Source organism: Bactrocera neohumeralis, chromosome 2 (genome assembly GCF_024586455.1).
Source record: "Bactrocera neohumeralis isolate Rockhampton chromosome 2, APGP_CSIRO_Bneo_wtdbg2-racon-allhic-juicebox.fasta_v2, whole genome shotgun sequence".
Taxonomy (NCBI): Eukaryota; Metazoa; Arthropoda; class Insecta; order Diptera; family Tephritidae; genus Bactrocera; species Bactrocera neohumeralis.
In genome coordinates this window covers 65,138,360-65,164,073 of record NC_065919.1, presented here as the reverse complement: position 1 = coordinate 65,164,073, position 25,714 = coordinate 65,138,360, and the positions used below count along the sequence as shown (strand labels likewise).

Below are 25,714 nucleotides of genomic sequence, written 5' to 3'. Positions count from 1 at the left end.
GCTGGCAAACAAAGCCAGCTTCTTTGCAAACTAACAAATGCAATAGTTTGTGGAAAATATCTGCGTTACCCCATTACGTTACGGCCACCTTGACCATTTTACTGTTCTCTGTTATTTTCGTGTTACTTTAGCGCGTTGAAAGGCAAAACTGAGAATACAAAACTTAAACAAATGACAAAAGCAAAAGAGCTCGACATAATTGCACACGTTTGGCGAATGAAATAATGCAAGATCGCCGCCACACAGACAGCTGCAGAGCCGGCATCGAACATGTTCGATTTGAAGCTTAGCAATCAGCACACACACACGCACGCACACTTGCATAGTTGAATGTTGACATTGTCCTTAAATTGCTGGCGTCACAACAGCGGTGAGCCGCTCGGCTACGGAGGTGAGAATGCGAGCGGAAAGCGCAGACAAAGGCGAACATGCATGCGAGTGTGTGTGTGTGTGCTGCGACAATAATGGTGGACCATTCAGCGTTGCTTATGCGCTTGCAAATAAGCTCGCATGTGTGTATGTGTGTTTGTGGCACGCCTGACTGCGTTCGATTGTGTGACGCTGCGCGGTGTCTAAATTTGTTTATTTATACACCTGCTGGCATAGAACACGGTATCAGTGTCTTCTTGGCGGCCGTAAATGACGGCCGATTTCAGTTTCGGGAGTAATACCACTAAATACTAATAAGTTGTTGTTGTTTGTTTGCTATTTTAATATAAGTGAGTTTTGATTGTTTTGTGGCGGCTACGCACGGACGATAATTCTTAAAGCACACGACACGCAGCTGTACGCGCTCGCATCTACACGCACGCATACATACTTACGTGTGTGCACAACAACCGAGTTGAGGGCTGTGCTCGGCAAATTAGCTAATCAGTGCGGTTTGGCAGTGATTGTCACAGTCTGACAGTCTACCAATTTGGCAGAGCTTTACGACGGTGTTTTGTTTTTGGTGCGCATAAGAGGTACGGAAGTGTCGAAAATAATTACGGTGTATGCATATGAATTTTCCTAAATGTAAAAAAAATAATAATGAATATTGTGTATTTAGCATTATATTATTGGCTCATATTTTTCGTATAGAAATTTGTAAACAAAATTTCTTGCACGTAAGCTTGAAATAGAACGTATTTCAAAATTGTCTAATTTCGAGTTGTGATTTCTTGTTAGTAAGGATCTCTACGATTGTGTGTGTATTGCATGTTAAAGTGGTTTTAAACTAGAGCATTTGATTTTTAGCTATTTATTTTAAAATTTTCGCACATTTCCTGATGTAGAATTATACATATGTATAAAAGTTGTAGGAAAATTGAAAAAAAATTAAAAAAGAAAATCATTTAAAAAAAAATGTAAAAAATTTTTTAAATTTTAATTTTTTTTTAATTAAATTAAATTTTTAAAAAATTTAAATTAAATTATTTTTTTATGTTAATTTTTGTTCAAAAAATTCTTTGGTTTCGGCTTTTTTATTTTTTAGATTTTTTTTTAATTTTTTGTTGATGTTTTCTTGATGTTTTATTTTAAATTATAATTCCTTCTCAAAAAGGTTCTTTCTTTGTATGTTTGTTTCGTACGTTAAAATAATTGTAAGCTGACGCATTTTTAACTTTTAATTTGAACTTTTTTGCGAGTTCCCTGACACAAAATTAGATAAAGTTTTAGAAAATTTAAAAAGAAATTTAATAAAAAAAATTTTTAAATTTTTAAAAATTAAAAAAACATAATAAATTTTTATAATTTTTAAAAATTAAAATTTTTGTTTTGTTATATTTTCTTTATAAAAACTCTTTTGTTTTCTGGTTTTTACTCGTTAATTTTTTTATTTTTTTTTTAAATTTGTTTTCTTTGGATTTCTTTTTATTTTTTGTTGATGTTTTCTTGGTGTTTTATTTTAAATTGTGATTCCTTCCCTAAAAGATTCTTTCTTTGTATGCGTGTTTTATATGTTAAAGTAACTGTAAACTTACGCATTTGATTTCAAAATTTTAATTTTAAATTTTTGCGACTTTCCTGACGCAAAACTATTTAAAGTTGTACCGAAAATGAAAAGCAAATAAAAACACCAGTCCTGAGTTCCGTTTTAAATATTTTTCTTAATTTTTTTTTTGAGAAATTTATTTAGTTTTGCTTTCCAAAATCAATGAAAAAAATTGGAAACAAGTTCGTTGCTTAAGTCTTTTGTCCAAACCAAGCCGCTAAGCCTTCGCTGCCAGCAAACGAGTTCTTCACTTAAGTCTTGTATATTTTGCTAGTTCTATTTTAAACTCAGAGGTAATTTTGAACTTGAATTATTAAAAAAGCGGGTGATTATTTTACGCAAATTTCTCCTCAACCCATAACGTCAATGTACAATTTGTGGCATGCTATTTTTGAAACTCGCTAACCAAAGCAACTAGTTACCTCAATATTTGTGGTTCTATGTGTTCTGATCTAAAATAGCGCTCAGTTGTCACGCTTTTAATCTTATTCTAAATATTTAACTTCTGTTAGGTCTTAATTTTTTCACAATATTTTCTTAGCTCTAATTGCCGTTTTGTTTTGATTTTTTTTTTGCTTTGCTAATTCTTTTCTTGCTTAAACGTTCGCTTTTTCTAGTTGACCTTAACCTAAAGTAAACGATTATTTATGTCTAATACGCACAACTATACAAACATACATGCATAATAAATATATTTAGTTATAATTACTAAAGCACATTTACTTCTATGAAGATTTCGAGGCATTGAAGCTGCTCTGACTTAAGCTATTGAAATTAAAAATTTGATTGGGTTTAGTATTTTACAGTTTTTTGCTTACATATAAACTCATAGACATCCGTAACAGCGCATAAAAAGCCGCAATTTGCATAAACTAAAATCCAGTTGTGCTAAATTTATTCCTTTCATATTTGAGGCTTGAAAAAAGCAAAAAGGGTTGCTCTTTTGACAGTTGAATTAAAAAAAAACTGTAAAGTGTTGCCGAGTTGAAGGCCTTTTATAATGTTTTGGCTCTAGTGTCTTAGTGCCTTAAGGCTATTGAAAGATTGGATACCATATCGTTTTCTCCTAATCTAAGAAAGGGTGTGACATGAGCACATAATATCAAAATAATTTCCAATCTAGTGTTGAAATTGTGTACTAAAAGTGATCTCTGCATACGAGATCAATTTGCTTTTGGTGCAAGAGTGTATAAAACGACTGAACAGTCTATCAGATCATAATCAAGTTGTTTATGGGTGCTTACAATCTTAAAAGGTTTAAATATGTAATCCATCTCTCTATGGATAAACTCAGGCTACTTGTCGTCTTCTACACTGGCAATTGTAATCTCATGAAGCACTTCTATAACATGAAACTTGCTTCTTTTGCGAATTGCCGGCCCTGAGACATGGAGCCTGAAACTCCAGAACACCCGCTAATTGACTGCAAAGCAGTCTGTAAGCGCAGGATCCATGCTTCCTCAACATTACCTAGCAGTATATTGGAATTTATCAATATGCGTGGCTAGGCGAGTCGTTATGACTTAGGATAGGGCACAATAGACTTTAGATCACGGCGCAATCCCCATTTATTTATCTGTTTATCTAGTTTTAGATCTATTTAAGACTTATGATGGAAATTCTATGAAATATTCTTTAACAATATTCGGTACCAGAATCGCTACATCATTGAATGATTGATAAACATTGAAAGCAATAGATTGTTGTTGTTGTAATTTTAGCGACATAAAATATTTCACAAATATGTTTTATTGAAGGCTACGTTTCTGACAGCCCTTGGTTGGATAAAAGTTCGGGTGCATTACCGTTATTTGAAAACCAACGTTGTGAGAATCGTAGACTAGATATATCATAGATAAGAAATATCCCTTCATTATATTCATTAAGTATACCTTAATTCATATATTCATATATGATAACGTGATCTGATAGTGGTTCCTTTCTTATTATAGGGTGTCAGACGTTTCTTTCTGGGTTTTAGAAATGTATAGATAAACTTTATATTCTCTGTTCAGAGCATAAGGATAGCATTTGAAAAAATTAAATGGATTATCGGCCACATACGAGTAGAAAGCAGTATTTATTATATGCTTCTTCCGGTTTGACAGTAAAAATGCTTTCAGCTTAGTTCTTCTGTGAGCAAATAATTTTGCCTCAGTGAAAATAGTTGATTTTTATCTTATTTCTGCTTTGGAAATAATGTTTTTTTTCTTAAACTATTTTGAAAATATATATATGTGTGAATATACATTTTTTTTAACAAAAAATTTTCTGTAATATTTCTCCTTGTTTTATGAATAAATTGTTTTATAAAAACTGAACAAATTTTATTAGTTAGGAAAAATAATAGTTTTTTTATAACATAAATGGTATTTGGCCCATCATACTATAGTAAAAAAGCCTATGGGTATCATTATTTGACAGAAAATATTATCATCCTAGTACAAGTATATCACTACTGGTTGATATATCCTCAAAGGAGCTATTACCACCAAGACATCCAAAAGGGTTGATATAGTGTGATCTTCATGGTCAATTCACTTCATCATAAAAAAGGAATTTAGTGATCTCAAAATTATGAGTATTGTATAGTAATTAACTATGAGAACCAAGCTCCAAGATTCAACGCGAAATTCGTCAATTGAAAGAATGAAAAATAATTGGTTCTTAAGTAAGGCAAAGAGTTGCCGACTTATGTTCTTACTCAAAGGCAACACCTTATTTGAGCAATATCTTAGTACATTCTCACGCCTGTCTTGTTTATATACACGGAAAGCACACTGACTTTTATCCGGTCAAGTATTGTAAATGCGGAAAGCTCTTCAAAACTATTCGTCACTAACCCAACTACAAAAGTAATGTATTAGTTATAATTACGTGGTTTAAGTTTTTGTCACTGAAAACGTTTGATCGCGCCTGGATGACTGAACGTGTGACATATATATGTACATTACATTTAATTTTCAGCCGTTGCTTCGCAGCTTTCTTTCAAAGAGTTCTTGATCTGATTCATTTTCTTGTTGTTATATTTTTTTGTATTTTTTACCTGACAAGTGAGCGAAAAAAATGGGAGTATTAATTTGCATTTAATGTAAATTATTTCCCGCTTGCCTAGTTTGGTTGTCGCCGCACTTAGACGTGACTTAATTCAATAAATTCAAATAGCTCAAGTACCTGTTTTATTGATTTTTTATTTTTTTCGTAGTTTTTTTTTTTTTTAATTTTTTCATACTGATAAAATTATGCTTTAAGTAAATTAATGAGCTATAGCTCAGCTATGACTGGCTGTAGCAAGGGGGTTGGGTGCAGGCGATAGTGACGACGTGTGAAGAAAAAAGACGCCTGTAACGAGTGGGAGCGGAGGTGAGAGGGTGAGTGGATGCGGTGAGGTGCCGTGTGATGGAAGGTTATGTTGATGAGCGCTGATTGCTGCTCATCTGATTATGGGCAACTCGGCTGACAAATAAAGTCAACGGCAATGGCCAGACAAGGCGAATGGCTGACGTGCGATTGGGAAACAGTCAGTTGAATTGAAGTGAAATCGAATTAGAATTTAAAATAAAATAAAGTCTGGCAAGAAATAAGATCAATAAAGCAAGCTTGTCAGCGGTACGACGTAAAGAAAGGTGACGGAGGAAGTAAGCACGTGTTGAATTTTTATGCCAATTAAGTGTGAGTGTTATGTAAGAATGAGGGAGAGTAAGAAAATGAAATGAAATGATTTCAAATAAAATGTTTGCCACGTTTTTCGTGCGGTGTTGAGTTGGGTGAAGAAGCAATTTGGAATTTAAGAAATTCGTATAATTTTGCATTTCTGTACATTCCTTGGTTGCAGCAATTTTCTAGCGCAAATTAAGAAGTCAAATCTTCTACTCGCACGTTGTATCCATTTTCGGTATTTAACAAGCGTATGATTGCCTTAGCGCGTATAATTTCTGTTTACTCGTTTTCATGGTTTTTTTTGTGAATTTTTTTGTTTTCTTGTCAGACTAAGTGCTGTGGGAAATGACTTGTAGTGTCATTCGAAAATAGCAAACAATTTGTAAGGTTCACACATAAATAATGCCAACGACAGCAACAATTTCAGCTAGTCTGACGACGCTGCTGGCTTTGACGTTGATGCTGACACTCGTCGCATAGTCATCGGTGATCGGATGTTGCGCCTTCAGCGGCCGCAAATAAACAAACCCAAAAATGTTTTAAAAAATAGGGAAGGAAAATAGTTAGAAAAAAAGTATACTAAATGAATGACGCTGTCGGGCTGCTTCATGCATAATTGACGGATATTTACTAAACAAACTGTGTGCACAAACGAATGGACTCGGAGTAAAGTTTGGAGGTTTAAAGGCTTTGGTAAAAGCAAAGTTTACGGGATGATACAGATATCAGCATTGGATTTTGAATTCTGCTTTGGTCTAAATTTTAGTTTCATTTTATCACTTTTGCAAGTTTGTAAGCTTTGCTTGCGGTTTTTTTTTTTTTTGTTTTTGAAAAAGGCAAATTTTGTATTAATTGAGTTAGCCATTAAATACAGGGTTTTCCAATAAAGATTAGATAATTTCTTTTAAAATCCACGACTTCTTTTGCGGCAACGAATGCGATAAAGCAAATTTTCGAGAGCTTTTTCTACTAAATCAAGTCGTATGTTATGAATAGCACGTTCAATAGTGACTTCTAAGACTTGAAGAGAGTCTGGTTTATTATTAAAGATCAATGCCTTCAAATAACCCTACGAGAAGTAGTTTAACGGGGCTAAGCAACAACTTCTTGGAGGCCACAATTTCTTGAAATAATCAGATCTCAGATCAGAGGAAGGAATCAAATCTCCCCGCACGTAGCCCCGTCTTGTGGGAACCAGATGTTGTCTAGATCAACTTCTTTCGATTGCGACCATAAAAAGTTGATTATCATCGATCTATACCGCTCTCCATTGACAGTAATGGTATCACCAGCTTCATTTCGAAAGAAATAACGACCGATTATACCACCAGATCAAAAACCACACCAAATTGTCAACTTAGATGAATGTGATGGTTTTGTGCATTTTCTTCCAGTTTTGTTCATTAAACGCAGCACTCAGATCAACGTGAGCCTATTTGGAGAAGATGATTTTCTTAAAAAAATCAATATCGTTTTTAAGTTATTCCAAAACCAAATCAGTTTCAGTTCTTGAGTGAGAACAATTTTATACGGAAGCAAAACCAAATCCTTTCTTAAAACCCGCCAGATAGAAAGGTTGCAATTGGACAACGATTATTTTGATAATAAAATTGAATATTTTGTAAGCATTGTTCTTGCACATAACTTTCCATGATGAAATTGTAAACATGACTGAATACAATGAAAGGAAATTACAGTTCACGACAAAGTAAAAATTACCAAAGCAACCCTTAGAAATCATGTCACTCCTATTGAAAAACGTATATTGTCAAGTTTATTGTGGTCTTGTGGTAGCCACTTTGACCAGGATTCTCTGAAAAATCAGCTGATAACTTCAAACCCGTATTTTTTCCTTAAAAAATCTTTAAGAGCCTTATTTTCATTCAAATATACAATAAAAGTGTAAGGATTGGTCGAATGTCCTCCTCACCGATGCACCTATTATTGTTTATGAAGATACCAATTAATTTACATCAAGGCTAATTGGCCTTTAACGTCATTTCTGAACGAATGTCAAATTTAGACAATAGATTAGGCTTTGGAAGAGGCGAATGGAACAAACAACTGGTATAAATACAATAGCCTGACATAATGTAGTACAAACATAATAAATGAGTGTTATACATTTTTGTGGAGATGCACTCACGCTTCATTGCTGCCTTTTCCTTAACAATTTTTAAGAAGTAAGAATTATGAAATTCTTGGAAAAAAATATTTTTAACTCGGCCATTGTGGCGCCGATTCCGCTGAACCCTCGGAAAAAATTTGCGCCCGCGATGGCAGGATAACTCCTTACAGACTAATGTAAAGCGAAAAAATACGTGTTTAAGTTAAAGTTTACAGCTTGGATAAAGAAAAAACTGAATATTGTATTTCAGCAGACAATTTTGCAAAAAAATTACAAGTCTTTAAGAATTATATCTCAAAGAGCTGTGTAAAATTTGATGAAGATCGGTTGAGTAGCTCTTGAGAAATTTTTCCAACTGACTTCAAAAACACAGTTTCGGGAAAAACGCGCTTAAAGACGGCGCATATAGCCTAGCTAGCCTCGAGCGCACAAGTATTCAAGGCTGTATCTCCGAAACTATTACTCGATTCAACTTGAAAATAATAAAAATTTGGGAAAATATTCTCTGTTGTAGAGTTTAATAAGACAGTAAAAAAACGAGTTTTTAAAGCCGTAAACCCTTGTAAAAGTAGCAACCGCTTTTCAACTTTTTTTTGACTAAAATAAAAGCTTTGAAACTAGAGTTTTTCAACTAAGTTTTAATATTAAATTAATATTAAAGTGGAGTGCATTTTAAGCAAATTGGTAACACCATAAACATTTTTAATAATGAAGCTTGTCCAACTACATTAAATTGGAAAAATATTTTTTGTTTCAACACTATATTTTCCTCATTGAAAACATGTGAAACTATTTTTGGGTTAAAATTGCGAAAAATAGTTTATATCCAATACGAGTTTCCCAAAATTAGTTAAATATTTAACATAAATAACTATTTAAAACTAATTTTTACAATTGCTAAGCTCAAAAACTGTATATCTATAAATACAATTCGTATTTTCACTTTCTATTCGGGTCTAAATAACAATTTAACTTATGATAGAGTGCTTAAGTGGCATAGTTCAGACTTCTAGGTGGCTATAGATTTGCAAAATATTTCCAAACTCAGAAATGTCCTAAACTCGAAATTTGTTAAGTAGGCGCCTCCAAACACCATATTTAACATACTTACATAAATACAAACATGCAAACATCGAAGCATCGTATATTCATGATGTATGCTATTTTGCTGTATGTCTATAAGAAATATTTGCATAGTAATTACAGTGTAAACTTATTGTAAAAGAATTACAACAATGTAAACATATGCTAACACTAAACAAAAACATACATATAAACACCTACACACCCGCATATATTACATACTATGTTGTAAATTACAAAACAAAAAATGCAATGCATAACAATTACTTATGTTCATACGTCGGCCTTTGACAAACAAATATAACTTCGACATTTCATTACAGAAAATCATTTAAATATTTACATGTTAAGTGCAAGTTTACACAATAAAAGTGTCAACACACATATTAATAAAGTGTCAACAATTTTCAAGCTTGCAATAAATGACGCCGGAAGAGTGTATACTAGCTAACTGTAAAGGGAAATTTTTTAGTACAAATTCTAATACAGCTACACATACACACAAATATGACATATATATATGTAAGTATGTATGCACTTTATTTGAATATTGCACTTAAAAGTGAAAATTAATGCTTCAGTGATAGTGCCAGCAATATTCTCAAGCCCATAATTAGTCAATGCCTAAATAAATAGCATTATATTTTACATACGTATTTACAAGCTTATAAGTATGATGCATCTGTAGTAAGTGGAAATATTCACACTTTTAAGTGCACTTAATATTTAAGAATACTCTATTCTATTTACCTTTGGCTGGTTTTTTGTGAATAAAATGTTATGAATGATTTTGTTGTTAAGTAAATTTGTTTTTTTTTTTTTATAGAAGGAATAGTGTCACAATGTAGTTTGCATATATAGTACAAATATACTTATGTGAGTTGTACTTTCATTAATGTACTAAGTTTTTGAGACCTCAAAGGTGTCTATTTGAATAAAGTGTTGAACAATTGACTGAATTGTGGGGTCATGTGAACAACCGCTTTACCTGTTTTTCACAGAAACATATCTGTTTGGGAAAAATGGGTGGAAGTACAACTCAACCTAATCGTCTACAAAAAATGGTGGGTTTCACGATTTTTAATACTTTCAGAATGGATAATAACTAGTAGTTGTCACAGATCACATAGAATTCTTCAGACTATTAGATTAATTGGAAGATTTTTTGTGGTAGTCAAAATATGTATTGGTTCACTATATGGTATGCCCGAGTTTAATGTTTGTAGTTGGAATATATAATTACTTGGAGACAATATTTTACAGATTTACAGCTCGCAGAAATCAGCTAAGCAGCAAAAATTTATTTATTATATGTTATTTTTCAGTTGCTAATTGTGATGAAGTAAGCAATATATAAGCAACCATTGATAAGATTTCTGCAGTATTAATATAAGTGAGAGAAATTCCATAGAATTTTTCCGTTCCCAGGACAACAACAACAACAATAATATTTGTTTTTATCAGGTGTAATTTTTGTTGATCGAAAAGGGACTTTGCCTTCGACTTTTTTTTACTAATTTTGAAGCTTATTGGCATTAGTATACATATATATTTCGAAATGTAAGACAAATAATATTAGTTGCTGGCACGAAAATAGGATAAACTAGAAAAACGTTTGCTGCACCAAGGCTATAATACAAATTTATAAGTGCAAATCCTAGTAGGTTAGTGCAGCAGCCTTTAAAACTGAACTGAAAAGAAATTCATAGTAGATTGAAACCCATCGGAATTGAGAGATACGATAACAAACATTTAAAAATTATAATAAAACGGAAAATAATTTACGGCGATCTAAGGTCGGGAAGAGGAACGGATGTAGCTGAGTTTTTAAGGTTTTGGAATGCTTTATCTCGATTTCCGGCGAAAGTTAGAGTGCTATGGAAAAAAATTGTATGCAATGTTGTAGATAATGAAAAGATCTATAACTCTTATTTACCGACTTTGTCCACATAACCTCGAAATTTATGTGAAAACTACACATAGCCAAATGTTTGGATTTCTTATTTTTGTCTTGTACAAAAAAAGTGTTCTTTCACGAAATTTGGTAGAAATTTACCTCCTTATGTTCCATTCATATTGTATTTATTTAAAATATTCATTATTTCTCCTTGCATTGACTTGTTATCGAAAAAATAGCAAATTTTTTATAAAGCCAGTAAGCTTTATGTTAGTGGACCATATTTTCAGATGGTATAAAATAAGTCTAAGAGATCACGTTGATCATATAGTATATCATATATACTTTATGGGTTTTCAAACTTAGTATGCCACATTAGTTAAGTTAGGTTTGTTGGCTGATCCAGAGGTTACATCTTGACTACTAAATGCAGTCCGTTGTGAAGCCATATAAATATAACTCCTGTAATCCTGTTAGCAAAAAAAGCAGATGAAATCCGGTCCAACCTTACGACATGAACGCTAATAGCGCAATGGTCTGTTAAAACACCAAAAACTTGGGAGAAGCTAGCATTACAGAGGTAAAAAATACTGATAGCTGAGCTAGGGTACATTTTCTTGCCAGCTCATCAGCTTTACAGTTGTCTGCGATTCCGCTGTGGCCTATTGAAAACGAGGTATTCCTTAACCAGCTCTACATAAATTCACGGTTTGTGAGCGCAATGCTAGTATCGCCGCCCTGCTATCAGAGTAGATTGCCACTTTTACTCAAGGTGCCTTCCGGAGCAGTGAATTTACGGCTACCTTAATGGCCGCAACCTCACATTGAAAAATATTGCCATAGTCAGGGAGTCTAAAATTGAAGTTGATAGAGAGTTTTTGACAATATACTTCTCAACCAACTTTCCGCGCAAGCTTTGACCCATCCATAAAGAAGCATATAAAAATAATGGTTTTAGGAGAAATTTGCTTAAAGGAGAGGACATTTTATTGTGGAACTATTTATCGTTCGATCAGAGCTGTAATGATAAAAATTATAATTATCAAGTTGCCGTCAATTTGAGCTTGAGTTAAAGCTCTTTTGAGTCATTATCAGGACAGCGTTAAAGTGCACAGATAATTCATACAATCATTTATTATCTCACCTAGGTAAACAAAGCTAATTTGTGTGGGCTTTTAAGAACAACAAAAAATATACAAACTATATATCCCACGGCACAAGCAGCCAATTTGAGAATTATTTCCAAGCAATTAAAGCGATTGCGATGCGCGACCATTTGCACTTTTTGCTGTAATTAAAACTAAAGAACAATACAGTGTAGTGTTTGGCGATAAAATAAGACTTAATTATGTAGCTAACACCTTTTCTCAATGTTGCCACAAATTACCCAAAAAGATGGTAGATAAGTGCAGCATCAAAGTGACAAATCCCTTAGGCGTCATGTTCTTGTGAGAAGCTGTATATGCGACCACAATTCAATGACGATTTACTGTACAATGACAACTGTGAGCAAAAAAATGTAAGTAAGGGAAATACATATATATACATATACTATATATCATAATGTGATTGCTGTCGTCTACTTTTTTATTCAATGTAATGAGTTATCAAAGGTTCTAATGCGTTTTGGTGGTTAACAATAAAACACATTTAGTCTTGAGACGACAAAATTAAAAAAAAAATCAAAAAAAAACTTCGGCTATAATACCCTTCAAAACTTTTTATAGCAAAAAAAGGTAAAAAAGTCGTCATCTCGATTTTGTTCGATCGGTTTGTATAGCAGCTTTATGCTATGGTTGGCTGATTTGAACAATACCTTCGATGTTTACAGCCTTGCCTTCGGCAATAACTCGTGCTAAATTTCGTGAAGATATCTGGACAAATAAAAAAGTTTTCTAAACAATATATTGATTCGGATCAGATAGTTTGTATGACAGCTATATGCTATAGGGGTCCAATACTGGCGATTCCGGCAAATGAACAACTTTTTGGCGAGAAAAAACGTTTGCAAAATTTCAAGTCTACAATTCTAAAACTGACGGATTGGTTCGCGTAAATGCAGACAGCTAAATCAAGGAAACTGTAAATGATCATTTACTTTATAGTATCTCCGCCGCTTTCTTCTAGGTCTGACAAGCTTTTTGACAAACTTATAATAATATACGTTGCTCAGGGTATACAACTTCTACTTCTTCCTTCTTTTCATTGCAATTCTTTAATCGTCTTTATATTAAATGGCCACTCAACTTCTGCATTTGGCAATGAATATTTAAATGTTATTGTAATTGCTGAAATTTAATGTTATCAGCTAGTCTTTGTTTAAAAATTTATATATATACGTATATACATACATATATATATATATATATATGTATACATATGTCCTAAAGCTTTATGTGTAATTTATTGTGTTTTTGAAGCTGTAAACTCGGCTATAACCGCGTAAGCGCTGTCTACGCCAATTAAGAAGAAGAAACTATGTTTGAATCTCAATTTAATTTGCGGAAGATGACAATAACAGAGATTGTGTCACAATTATATAACTTTCGAAGAGAATCAAAGCTGAGGGAAACAAAAGAACAGCACGGCGTTTAATTTTTGTTTATAATAATTTATGCAAAATCTTTTCTTGATTTTTGCTATTTTTTTAATACGAGATATCAGAAACTGTATGAAATGAGCCAGCTCATGGCACGTGCTATGTGCGCGCGCTAATAATATACAAATTAGACATTAACATTTAGCATTTATAATTAATTAACAAACACGCCCGCAAATGGAACTAAAAACGAAAGCAACGAAAGAAAATAAATGAGAAAAAAATCAATTGAAACAAAGTGTCAAAATTAATATGGAATGGTAGAATAATAAATGTGTACATAAATATGTTTTATATTTTTTTTCTTTTTTTTAATCTTAATTTTTTTAACATTCTGTTTTAATTTTTTATGTTCTTCGGGGATTTTTGCTCCTCAGCAAAGTTGCGGCGAACAAATAAAAAGCAGTTCTGCTATTTTTTGCCACTCTTTTCGCTTGCTTGTCCATTAGTTGTCTTCCGTGTACGCTCTTTTGCTCAACTACACGCACACACACATTTATTTACATTTCTATTTTTAAGTATATGAAGAATGTGGCTACGCAAAAATTCCTGATTAGTTATTCTAAGCGCGACATGTGCATGAGGGCGCTCTTAAAAATAAGTAAAACTCATATCTACAAGGCTTGTATTTGTTGTAATAATGCAAAAAGCCTATACACGCTGATACTCGCATATGAAAACGCGCAGAGAAATATTTCTGCTTTACATTGAAAATGCTGAACACACGCGTTCATCACACGCGCTGACTGCGTCACATAACACTCTGTTGTTGTAGGTGATATGCAAATAGAAGTTGTTGATCCTTAAATGAAATTCCTTGTAAACCTATGCGTTGACAGCGCGTCTCCACTTATTGCGAATATGCAAAAGCCATGATTTCCTGATTATTTTCCAGAAATAGTTTGTATGTTAAGCACATAGAAGAGTCCTTTTGCTCACACTTGCTTTCCTGCCGCTGAGAAAGTCAATGAGCGCATGCAAATTTCTAATGATATCAATCATTACTTTGCCGCTGACGCACTTTTCGCATGCTAATGCACTTGCGCACACACTCACACACACACAAGCCATTTACATGTAAATATTTATTTATTACTATTTGTGCGCTCTCGCATGTTTTATTGAGCGTTGAACTACAACCGTTCAATTGACAATATTAAAAGGCAATTAATTTTATTTGCTTGAGAACAATATTTGCGGCACTTAAGAATACTTTTTATTTGCTTGTAGAAAATTGAAATAACGCCTTTTTAAAGTTTATTTTCAATATATATTTATTTACTGCAACTGTTTGTTTAGCGTTCTAACGATAAGTAATAGTAATAAGAAGGTTTTACACTTAATATTATATGTCGGTGCTATCCTTCGGGTGCGAGTTCGCTGCTTAAGTCTTTTGTTAAGTGCGTATACTAATTTCCTGTTGGCTGAGCATATAAATTCTCAACATTTTAAATATTTCTCGTATAAAATGAATGCATATGAGTTATGTTCGGTGAGTCATATGGAAATCACAGTTCGACACAATATTTAAAAATAAGTTAATTTAATATTCTTCAATTTTATGTTTTATTTCTGTGGGTGTTTCAGCAATTTATTAGTATGCTAAAGTAGTTTATGACTGTAAATATTGGACTTTGGTGCTTAATTTAAGCGACAAAGGCGATATACAACAGTAGTGGCTGTGTGTTTTTTATTAAATTTCGTTAATTTTCATTTTAGTTTATTTTTATCATCTAAGCGAAGAAATTTAGCACAATATAAAATTTCCACCAACCTTGAAGTGTGCTGCGTCTAAAAAATTGGACCACGATTATTCGAATTCTGCAATGAGTTTGATTATTATAAATTTCTAACAAGATTTGTAGCATTTTGTACTGAACTTAGGAAAAATATTGAGTTTTCAGATTGTTCCTAGATTGTTCCAAATCATTAAAAAAGTGATCGGTTAGGTTAATCTGGTAGGCTAATAAGTCACGAATAGTAAAAAGTTCTGACTATTTATTATACAGATGAAAAGTAATTATAAAATACAACATTTTGAAACTCTTCAGCTTGTTTTTGACATGCGGAAAGTCCCTAAAAAATGAGTGTTGGCTCAATTAAAAAAAAAGATAAAAATATTTATCTCAATCATGTGGAAACTTCCACTCAAATCTTTCTATAGCTTTGTCGAATATATAGTTAAATATATTTTTTAATTGAAACAAAATTTTTTAAATATTAAACATTTTTAATTTTTATTCCAAATACCACATTGAAAACAAAAATTAATCCCAAGTATGGAAATAAAAATTAAAAAACAGAAAATGTTTTAGCATTAGCAATTTTATTGCATTGGCGTACTCGCACAGTGCCATCATCTTCAATACTCCAGAACATTGGTTGAAAAACTTACAACTTTCTAACGAATTATTTGTAAAAATTAAAATTTTAGATAACTATTGTAGAAAAAATAAACTGCTTTTGTACATAAACATATGTTTCATGACTATCTGAACATGAGCACTTGATACAGCGACTGCTCTAGGCTTCTTATTAACACTTTTAGATGTTCTATGCTGATCGTTTAAATTCTTAAACTGAATAGTGACTCAATTAATATGGAAATATTTTGATAATTTATTCATTGCTGTTGATTTATTTATTTGTTTATTTAAAGAAGAATTTGTTTATTTACAGTAGTTAACTTTAAATTTTCCTGTTTTTAGAACAAAACTACCAACTATTACAAAAGTACAATATTTTCCTTTCAAATTTCTTAATAATAGGTAAAACCTGTAAGCAATTAACATAAACTGTATATTATGCTAACGAAGCAATTCCTCAACACTTCCGATTTCCGAAGTAAAATGACGTCATTTGTTTAGTGATCCGTAAACGGCCGGCTGTCTCAATGAAACCGAAACGAACAATGAACTCGAACTTCCTTAGCCATAAACGAAAATCTTTAGGTATTTGTATATTATGGTAACAAATAATATACATGTAAATAGATAATGAAAATAAAAATAGAAAAATGGATAAAAAGTGTAAAAAATAAACAACGGTCGATTTGGCAATACTTTAAGGCACCGCTTAGCAGCTAACCACCGCACCAATTGCTTAAGCACTTATTGGTACACACTGTTATTTAGGCACAAACATTCACTCTCTAAGCACACACCGCTAAATATATGTATGGCAAACTGTATTCCTAGCCAGCTAAAGCGCTGTCTAACTTATTCTAAGCCTAACGACCGTTGCTCGAGTGAATAAGTTCACAAAGTGGTGACGGTGAAACGTGTTTGAGCCGCCCGCTGACCTTAAGCGCAAGAAGTGCGTACGCCGTTGGCAGCCGTCCAATTCGCATTCGCCTTTATGCATGGATTTACATACATATTTTTTTTATTTACATGTTTTTTTTTTTATTTACATAGTTACGTATGTATTTGAACTGCTAGGGTGGTTGAAGTTCCGTAATAAAAGCCGCAACTTTTAAGTTCTAATTAGTGCCTTTAGCTTTCTGTTCTCAAGCCGAAAAAAGCTAGATTAAAAGTAAATTTAGTTACGAAGGCTATCAATTTATTACGATCAGCGTTAGGCAGCTTCATTTACATTTGCCACGAGAGACGAACAAGTTTACTTCTAACTGCTAGAAGAGGCTGGTTTTTGCATTTCATAAATATTTATGAGACATAGTTTTTAGATTTTAAGCGAAGTTCATGGCCATTTATTCGCCGCCAAAAAGTTATAAATATATAGAATATCGAAACGAAGCTTGAGACCCGCTTGTTAGAAGTGGTTATGCATGTATAGACTTGTGGCTAAACTAGCTACTTGATTAATGAGATAGTAGGCCTAATTTACCTATAACTGAGGGGTAAGAGCCAATGTACCGTTAAATACGTGTAATAAAAAACAAGTTTTATGCGTAATGTGACACGCGAGAGACAAAAATTCCCCAGGGCTTGCCATACAGTATTTATAGGAAGAGGTAGCAGTTTCTATTAGTAATATAGTATATCGCAATCAAATTTCTAAAACAAGTAAAACATATTTTCTGCTATTCGAGTACAATGATTTTATATGAAATTATTTATATTTATAACGGAATTATTTTTAAGTACAAAAATAATGTTATTATTTATTTTTACCAATTTTTTTATATCTTATTTCTTATTCATCAATTTGTATGAAGTAAGTTTTTCAAACATGTGGCAACCCCTGGCAAAATATCTCAAATTAACGGAAATGTGCTCACATTTATTAAACCAAAATCAAATTTTCATCTGTTTAATCAATTTAAATATAAAAAAATTGTAGACAGGTGGCAGCACGTACTAAATTTTGTCCCACATACATATATTAACAGTTTAACGTGAATTAAGAAATTTAAATTTTATTTAATTTGAATTTTAAAAATTTCAGACGCGTTAACAGCTTACCTTTAATTAAAAATTTTTATTTAATTTATTTAAAAATTTCAGACATGTGGCAATCATTCTCCAAAAGTCTCATAACAACGGAAATGTTTCTCAAACACGTTTAAACATTATTTCATAATTATTTTATAATTGATTGTTTAATTGACTGAAATGGTTTTTAAAAGTGGCAACTCTAAATTTGAAAAAAGTGGCAACCTTCTAGCCTGCTAATGTTATATTTTAAATACAAAGTTTTCTTGTAGTTTTACATATGGAAACTAAAAATTACTTTGTCTTATAATTTTTATGGTACTAATTGTTGTATACAGGTGGCAACACTTCTTAAAATATTTTTAACTGTAAGCTTTCTTAAACCTCACGAGTACTTAGTTCGAAATTTTTTATTTTTTTATTTTTAACTTTGCAATAGGTGGCAACCTTCTAGCCCCGTTATATATTACTAAATATTTTTTATTTCACTTTACTACTCCCACAGCGCATATGCTAGCAAATCCTTTGTTTCCTCTAACCAGTCCTACAGGGCTTATGCCATATCAACCTGCAACTGCACACCAGCACAACATTTGATGCAACTACGCCGGTGAATTCTATTGCAATTTGTTTTATGTTCTCTAATAACAACAACACCATAAAGTGATTAAAAACTTCAATGCGAAAAAAGTCGTGTGCCTTGACTTCGATCTTGTGAATTTTTGCCCAAGTGGCAATTTGTTGTTGTTCTTTTTTTCCAATTTTATTTCATTTAATAATTTTTCAGTTAAACTTATTGCCACTTGTAGACAATTTGTTGTTGTTGTTGCATATTTTAGCCGCCAGCGCTTATTGCTATGCAATTTTCAGCACTCTACGGTAGCAGTTGCATAGCCGCATGAGTGTGTGTGTGTGTGTGTGTGCGCACACGTGCTGACTGGTATTGGTGTGGCATTGCACGAGGTGAGGTTCTTTGCTAAATTCACCAATAATTTGCCGCACAAGGCCGCGCTCGAGTCAAACGACCAAACAACCAACAGCTGTTGTTGAGTGCCATCCAATGAACGTGTTCAGTTTGTTGAATGCCAAGTTCTAAGCTATTACAGAAATGGCAGTTGGCATCGAAATTATTGTATGGCAGCAAAACTTCCAAGCATGCTAGAACATTGCAAGCTTTCGTATGTGTGTGTGTGCATTTTTTTGCAATTTTGCGGTGGCATTAACCAAAATTTGTCATTGAGCTCCCGTATCGGGTGTAATAAACGTTGGTAATTATTGCTGTTGTTGTTGTTGGCGCGAGTGTTTATTAATTGTACAAGTGATGCTTATTTACAAAGCCACATTACATTTGGCGGTTAATGTTCTTTTATGGTCTTCTTACCAAATGCGGTGTCGCCGTGGGAACTTCTCGTGCTGTGTTTTTTTATGAAATTATCTAATGAAAAGAGATAAGGTTTTTGAAACATTTATTTTGTAATATTAAAAGATCGAGTCTTTGTCATAAAAAACTTCTTCTATAATTCCATAACAGCTTGATAATCAAAAACCAAGTCCTTCGTATCTTTCTTGACAAGACTTTTAGGTTTGATGTATGGAGTGATGTTGTTATATATCTAAATTACATAATTTATTAGTTGTAAACAAACGTCATATTTATATTGTTCATTATTTTGCGTTGCGCAAAATTTTATTGCTAAAAATATTGATTTTTTCTCAAGCTTAGAAACTTATATAAAATATTTCCAGTAGTAAGTTAGTAAAAGCACTACTTTACTATTTCTAGTTGACTCATAAATGTCTAATTAATAGTAAATATAATAAATGAGGAGAAAGCTTAGCTCAAATTTATTTTTGAGTTACGTGAACGATAACCTAACGAACTCATTTGTCATTTTGGATTGTTAAATATATGATCTAAGCATTTTACTAATACTTTCCTAGATATTAATTTGTTGAAAAAATTTATCTTTTGCTAACTTTCTGTCAATAAGTTTCCCTTTTCCATTTTATGCTTGACTAAATTGGAAAGACTTTTTGGACCGAACTTACACTGTACTCAAACTATATGAGGTAAATATTAGTTCTGTAAGTTTCTCACTGGATTCAACTTGCATCCATTTGTATGAGGTTAAGGTCAGATATGTAGGTCTTTTTAGACCCAAATCACTCTGAACTCACTCGATATAAGGCAATGAATAGATCTTTCATAATTTTAATTCATAATTTTAGAAAGATTTGTGTCCGATAGATTTTTGCGGTCCTTTGTTTTGGATCCAAATATTATAAAGCCATTTTTTTACTTTTCAGCTAATTTTCTTGCTATTAATTAATTTATTTGTCTATAGCTTATAAACGTATTCCAAAAAAATTTGCAATATAGAGTTAGAGTGCTCACATATAAGTTTTATAGTATCTCATTTAAAACGATTTTGTTTTTGCAACGCATAGTGGGTTATATAAGAGTTGAGTCGCTTGCTTAAAGGGCCTATCTGTTCTGACCACTGTAAACTGTTGTATTATATTTCAAAGTTTGGAAAACTCTTCTCTGGTTTAATAATCAACAAAAGTTTGCCATGAGCCTATGCCAGCTTTAAAGGTATTTTTGATTTTGCAACGAATATGAAAATTTTACGACTTTCAAATATTTATCTGCAGAATTATGTTGTCTTAAACCTACAAGAGACGACCTAAGCCGAGTGCTGCACGAAATTCTGTGAAATTATCATAAAATTGTTAAATATAAACTGAGCGAACATTTTACATAATTAATCAGGGTGGACCATTCAACATTGCTCACATGTGTTGGCAAATGTGACTGACTCTATTAGATAATACAGAAGTAGTGTTTTTTGCTTCTTTTCGAATCTGCATAAATACTTGTCTGTAAGAATCTGCTATAGCAAACTCGTTGCCGAGCATATCTACAAACGCTCGCTCGTTTCTCAAATCTAATTCAATATTCAAAGCACAGATTTTCGAATGCTTATTATTATTTTAACTATGGATTTGACTATTTTGACGTATAAATTTGCTAGTATAAAATGTATGTACTTATACGAGTATAAACCGACACATACATACACAGGCATTGTACATGTCTGTCAGTTTGTGAGCTAGAAAACGCTTAGCACGGACTAATTCTAGCAGTCGCTGTTAGAATTGTGAATGCTTTCGTGCGGTGCAGTACTCACAGCACGGACGCAGCGCTGAAAGTTCGAAATATTGCTATATATTTCAAAAAAGTGTAATAAATAATTTTTAAGAATTTTGCTGTAATACATATTCATATAAAATAGCTGCAGTTGCATTAGAATTTCATTCGCGTTTCGTTTCATTCATTTCAATTTCAATAAAATAATAAAACGAAAATTTATATTCTGTGTCGTGTTGTTTAATTCATAAAAGTGTTGTCTGCTTAATTCATATGTTTAACAGGTGTTTAATTTTTTTTTATTTATAGAACGAGACACATACATACAAGCACGAAAATGGCGACCTATATGAAAATTTTCAATGAACGCATATCCGGTCTCTCGAAGGGTGTTGGTGAGTAGTTTTGCATTGAAAAGCGTTAAGTCGAAATGCATATGGTGAATAGATAATTATTAAAGCGTGGTGAATGTGAAAATTCGTTTTGATACAGTCCTTGGAAAATATGCTACATAACCAAAAAAAATAGTTTAAGCAGAATTTCTAAAAGATAATCCTCAATAATAAGGAAATTCTCTTCGAATTAATTTCTTTCACAATGAATCAGAATTTTTAGTTTAGTATTTATATTTAATGTAAAAGCTAAATTCTTTGAAAATCGGAAAAAAATAAAGTACTTTAGCCTCAAAATACCTTTGGTGTCAACATGAATACGACATAAAAAAAACAATGTTACCTTTAAAAAAATTTTATTTTAATTTTCATTCAAGCAAAATTTGAGACAAAATTAAATAACTTTAAAAAAATTTAATTGAAAAAATAAAACAAAAAATTCAAAATAAAAAAAAAATTTAAAAAATCAAACAAATATTTTTATTAGTAAAATAAAAATAATACATTTATTCTAATTCAATTCCATTTCAAGTACAAATTTTTATTCGAATATATTAATAAAAAGAAACTAGTTATTTTTATAAAATAAAAACTTCGAATGTCTTCATTAAATTATACTAAATATAAATGTATATTAAATATATTGACAATCAAATTATTAAAAGATAGTAAAAGTAAAATAAAATAATAGACTTAATGAAAAAAAAATAAATAAAATGTATATGTACTAAATAAAAAATTAAATAAATTAAAAAAGTAAACAATTAAAATAAATAAATAAAATTAATACAATTTATTTAAAATAAAATATATTAAAAAAGTTGATTTAAAATTAAATAAATTATACTGTATTATATTGTATAACTAAAATTAATTAAATGAAATAAATAACGAATAATTTGAAATAAAATAAATTAATGAGATCTACGCGTTAATTACTTATAAAATCAACTCTTTTTTTGTTTTATTTAACAATAATTTAATTAATGTGTATATTTTGGTTTATTAAGTATGATTAAATCAATTCAAATTAAGTAAAAAAAAACATTAAATATAGTAAAAAATTAAATAACATAGAATAGTTAAAAATAATGTGGTTTACGAGAAAATAACTTACTTACATGCTTAAAGGTTTTTAATTATATTATGGATATGTTAAAAAGCTCTTAAATTACTGACAAAAAATTTAACGAAATCAATTTATTAACTTTTTTTATTTTTTAATAAAAAAATATGTATTTAATTTACTTTTGTTATATTAAAAATAAAATTAAAGCAAAGCAAAAAATATAAAATAAATTAAAATAATTAAAATAACATACAATAAATATAATGTTATTTAAATTATATAAAATTAATAAAATTCATATTTAGGAAAATAAAAAATTAAATCAAATATAACATCAACAGTTTTTGACTATTTTTGTTAACTCCACCTTTGATTTTTTTTTTGTTTTTTAATTGTCAAATTATTTAAAATAAAATTAAACGAAACTGTATTATGTTTTATTGCAAGAAAAAAATTTTTTTAATATTTATATTTTTTCACAATAAAGAATAATTACAATTTTGAATCCTCATCTACAAAGATGATATTGCAAGAAAAAAAAATATTATTATATATATTATATATTATATAAAATATATTATTATATTCCTTCACAATTTAATTTATTTTTTATTTAAAAAGTAATCATAGTTTTGTATTCCCTCTGCAGATGAAACGGTTGATAGCTGGTTTCTTATGAGCTCACCTGGACCGGTAGTTTCAATTGTTGGACTCTATTTGCTCTTTGTGCTCAAAATCGGACCCGCATACATGCGTGATCGTAAGCCATATGATCTTAAGAAAGTCATGGTGATTTACAATGCATTCCAGGTGTGCTACTCTATGTGGATGTGCCGCATGGTAAGTGCTATATAGTATGTATGTATAATAACAACAAATTTGAAAAATAAAAACAGAAAAAAATATAGTTTAACATTTTTTTTAGTTACTATAACCACTTCACTAAAAATAATATTTCAAAAAAGTTCACAAATCATAATATTCAGTCCTACTACAACCGGATCAATAGCGTCACTTTTTGCTTTTATCTTTCATTTGCATTCTCTTTTAATAAAAGTAAGAAAAAAAAAAACATTGAAATATTTATTGAAAAATAATTATTACAATTTTTCAACAAGCTGTTAGTCTCTAAGAAAAATTTGAAGTATTAACTATTTTGCAACTAAATAAAAATATATTTGACGCTGCTTTAAGAGCTGAGAATTCGTGTTAAGAAAACTAGTTGAATATGGGTTTAAGATTGTGGGACTTTAATTATCGCAACTGTTTGGTTTGTTGGTGTCGTATTTTAAAGAATCGATTATGAAATAACAGCTAGATTAAATTATTTGTTTGAGATAACACACCATATTTTCCTTTATTCTTACAGTCAATCAGAGAAAGTAACGTCATCGCCTCGATCCTTTCGAAGAAATGTGAGATCGTACGCAATCGTGAACAGAATTTGATGCTTTACTCCGGCGCCTGGTACTATTTCTTCTCGAAGATCATCGATTTGCTGGACACTACATTCTTTGTGCTGCGTAAGAAGCAAAATCAGGTTTCATTCCTGCATGTTTATCATCACACCATCACCGCACTATTCTCATGGGGTTACCTCAAGTACGCGCCTGGTAAGTAAACTGCTGTTTACTCAATGAGTGGCAATTATTTAACTAACACAATTTCACTTGTTTTGTTGTAGGTGAGCAAGGTGTCATCATTGGCATACTCAATTCTGGTGTACACATAATTATGTACTTCTATTATATGGTTGCTGCCATGGGTCCACAATATCAGAAATACCTCTGGTGGAAGAAGTACATGACCACCATTCAGCTCATCCAATTCGTGCTCATTTTGGGCTACATGATCATAGTTGCTGCCAAGGGCTGCAATATGCCACGCGCGTTGACATTCATATTTCTCGCCAACACGATCATCTTCTTGTATTTGTTCGGAAAATTCTACCGCAAGACATACAACACACGAAAGGCGGCAGCAGCAGCAGCCGCAGCGAATGGCCATGCAAATGGTCACGCAAATGGTCATGCAAATGGCTATGCTAAGGGTCTTACGAACGGTTCGATCACTGGGCGCGCACTACTCGCCGCTGCCGGCGGTATGGGCTGCAAGCCGACGACGAACTCACTGCTGGCACATGGCGATCAGATGAAGCATTTGATCGATGTGAATAATAATCACATAAAGTTGATGAAGAGTGAATAAGTGTGGTGAAAAGTGGGTAGGTGGTAGTTGAAAGTGAAGTACAAGGGTGTAGGGGCTATATGAGCACGGGTAGGGTTATGCATACATACTTACATACATTGGTGATGATCAAGGCGATCTTAAACGGATGATCAAGTGCAGTTTGAAGTTTGAAATTTTTAAACTATTTTTTGAATTTTTATTTCATAATTTTCAAAGTGAAATTCGCTCGAAAAAAAAAAACAATTTAATTCGCGCCAGTTAATTTCGAAAATCAGTAAAAAATTTAAATTTCTAATTAACTGTATTCTAAATATAATGAATCGCGACTCTAATCTGCAGTGAAAACAATTGATCTTATAAATTTTGCTAAAACTTTCGATTTCTCCATAATTTTTGTCTTATAAAAAATTGAAAAAAAAATTCCCATTGTTGCCAAAGCGCAATAATAATTATTTTGTCACTACAAAATATATATGCACCACATGCTACAGTATAAAAAACACACATTTCAATAGCGTTAAGTAGAAATATTTTTAAAACATATTTTATTTTTAAAGCATATTGTGAGAGCTTTTTTATTGGGGGTTTCTTTAGTAGTTAGTAATTACAAACTGTCTTACATACTTAACTAGCAATATTGAAAAGTTCTGTATTAGTCAAGAAAATGTTGAAAAAATTGAAAATATAAAACCAAAAGAATGAACAATGAAGACAGCAGTAAAAATGGGCTTGTCGCTTCTTCTGTGATTGTGTGCGTCTGTGCGTGAATGGGCTTATGTGTAAATATATATATTAAAGAAATATGTAATAATGGAGTTGTACGTAAAGTATGGAGTTTCCGTAACCAAAAACAAAAATAATAAATAAATTAGTACTATTATGAAGCTATTACCAAATTTTTCTTTGCTTACTGCAGTTTCAAGCAATTCCATCACATTATATATTCAGGTTTGTGTGTGCGTGTGCGATGTCTAGAAAGCGGCGAGCCCATTTACTTATATACCTTATATGCGAACTATCTAGTTTAGTTAAGTTTAGTTTTTTTATAATAAATATGTATAAATTCATATATTTTAAACATTGCTGAATATTTGTATGCCTATTTGTAATTTACCAATTTTGTTCTGAACAGAAATAAACGAAAATTTTATTATCGAAAAATTACTACGCAAA

General features: G+C 31.5%; 1 protein-coding gene across 2 annotated transcripts; it reads left to right on the top strand.

Moving 5' to 3' along the window:
• The first annotated feature begins 630 nt into the window (after positions 1-630).
• Positions 631-25,714, top strand: LOC126751359 (elongation of very long chain fatty acids protein 7). Of its 2 annotated transcripts, none has more exons than XM_050461565.1 (5): positions 631-965; positions 21,200-21,285; positions 23,001-23,191; positions 23,721-23,964; positions 24,036-25,714. In XM_050461565.1, the coding sequence occupies exons 2-5, from the start codon at positions 21,228-21,230 to the stop codon at positions 24,557-24,559; spliced, it is 1,017 nt and encodes a 338-aa protein (XP_050317522.1). In that variant the 5' UTR covers positions 631-965; positions 21,200-21,227; the 3' UTR covers positions 24,560-25,714. The 2 variants fall into 2 exon arrangements, with proteins under 2 accessions (XP_050317522.1, XP_050317523.1); XM_050461566.1 differs by lacking the exon at positions 631-965 and adding an exon at positions 20,904-20,983.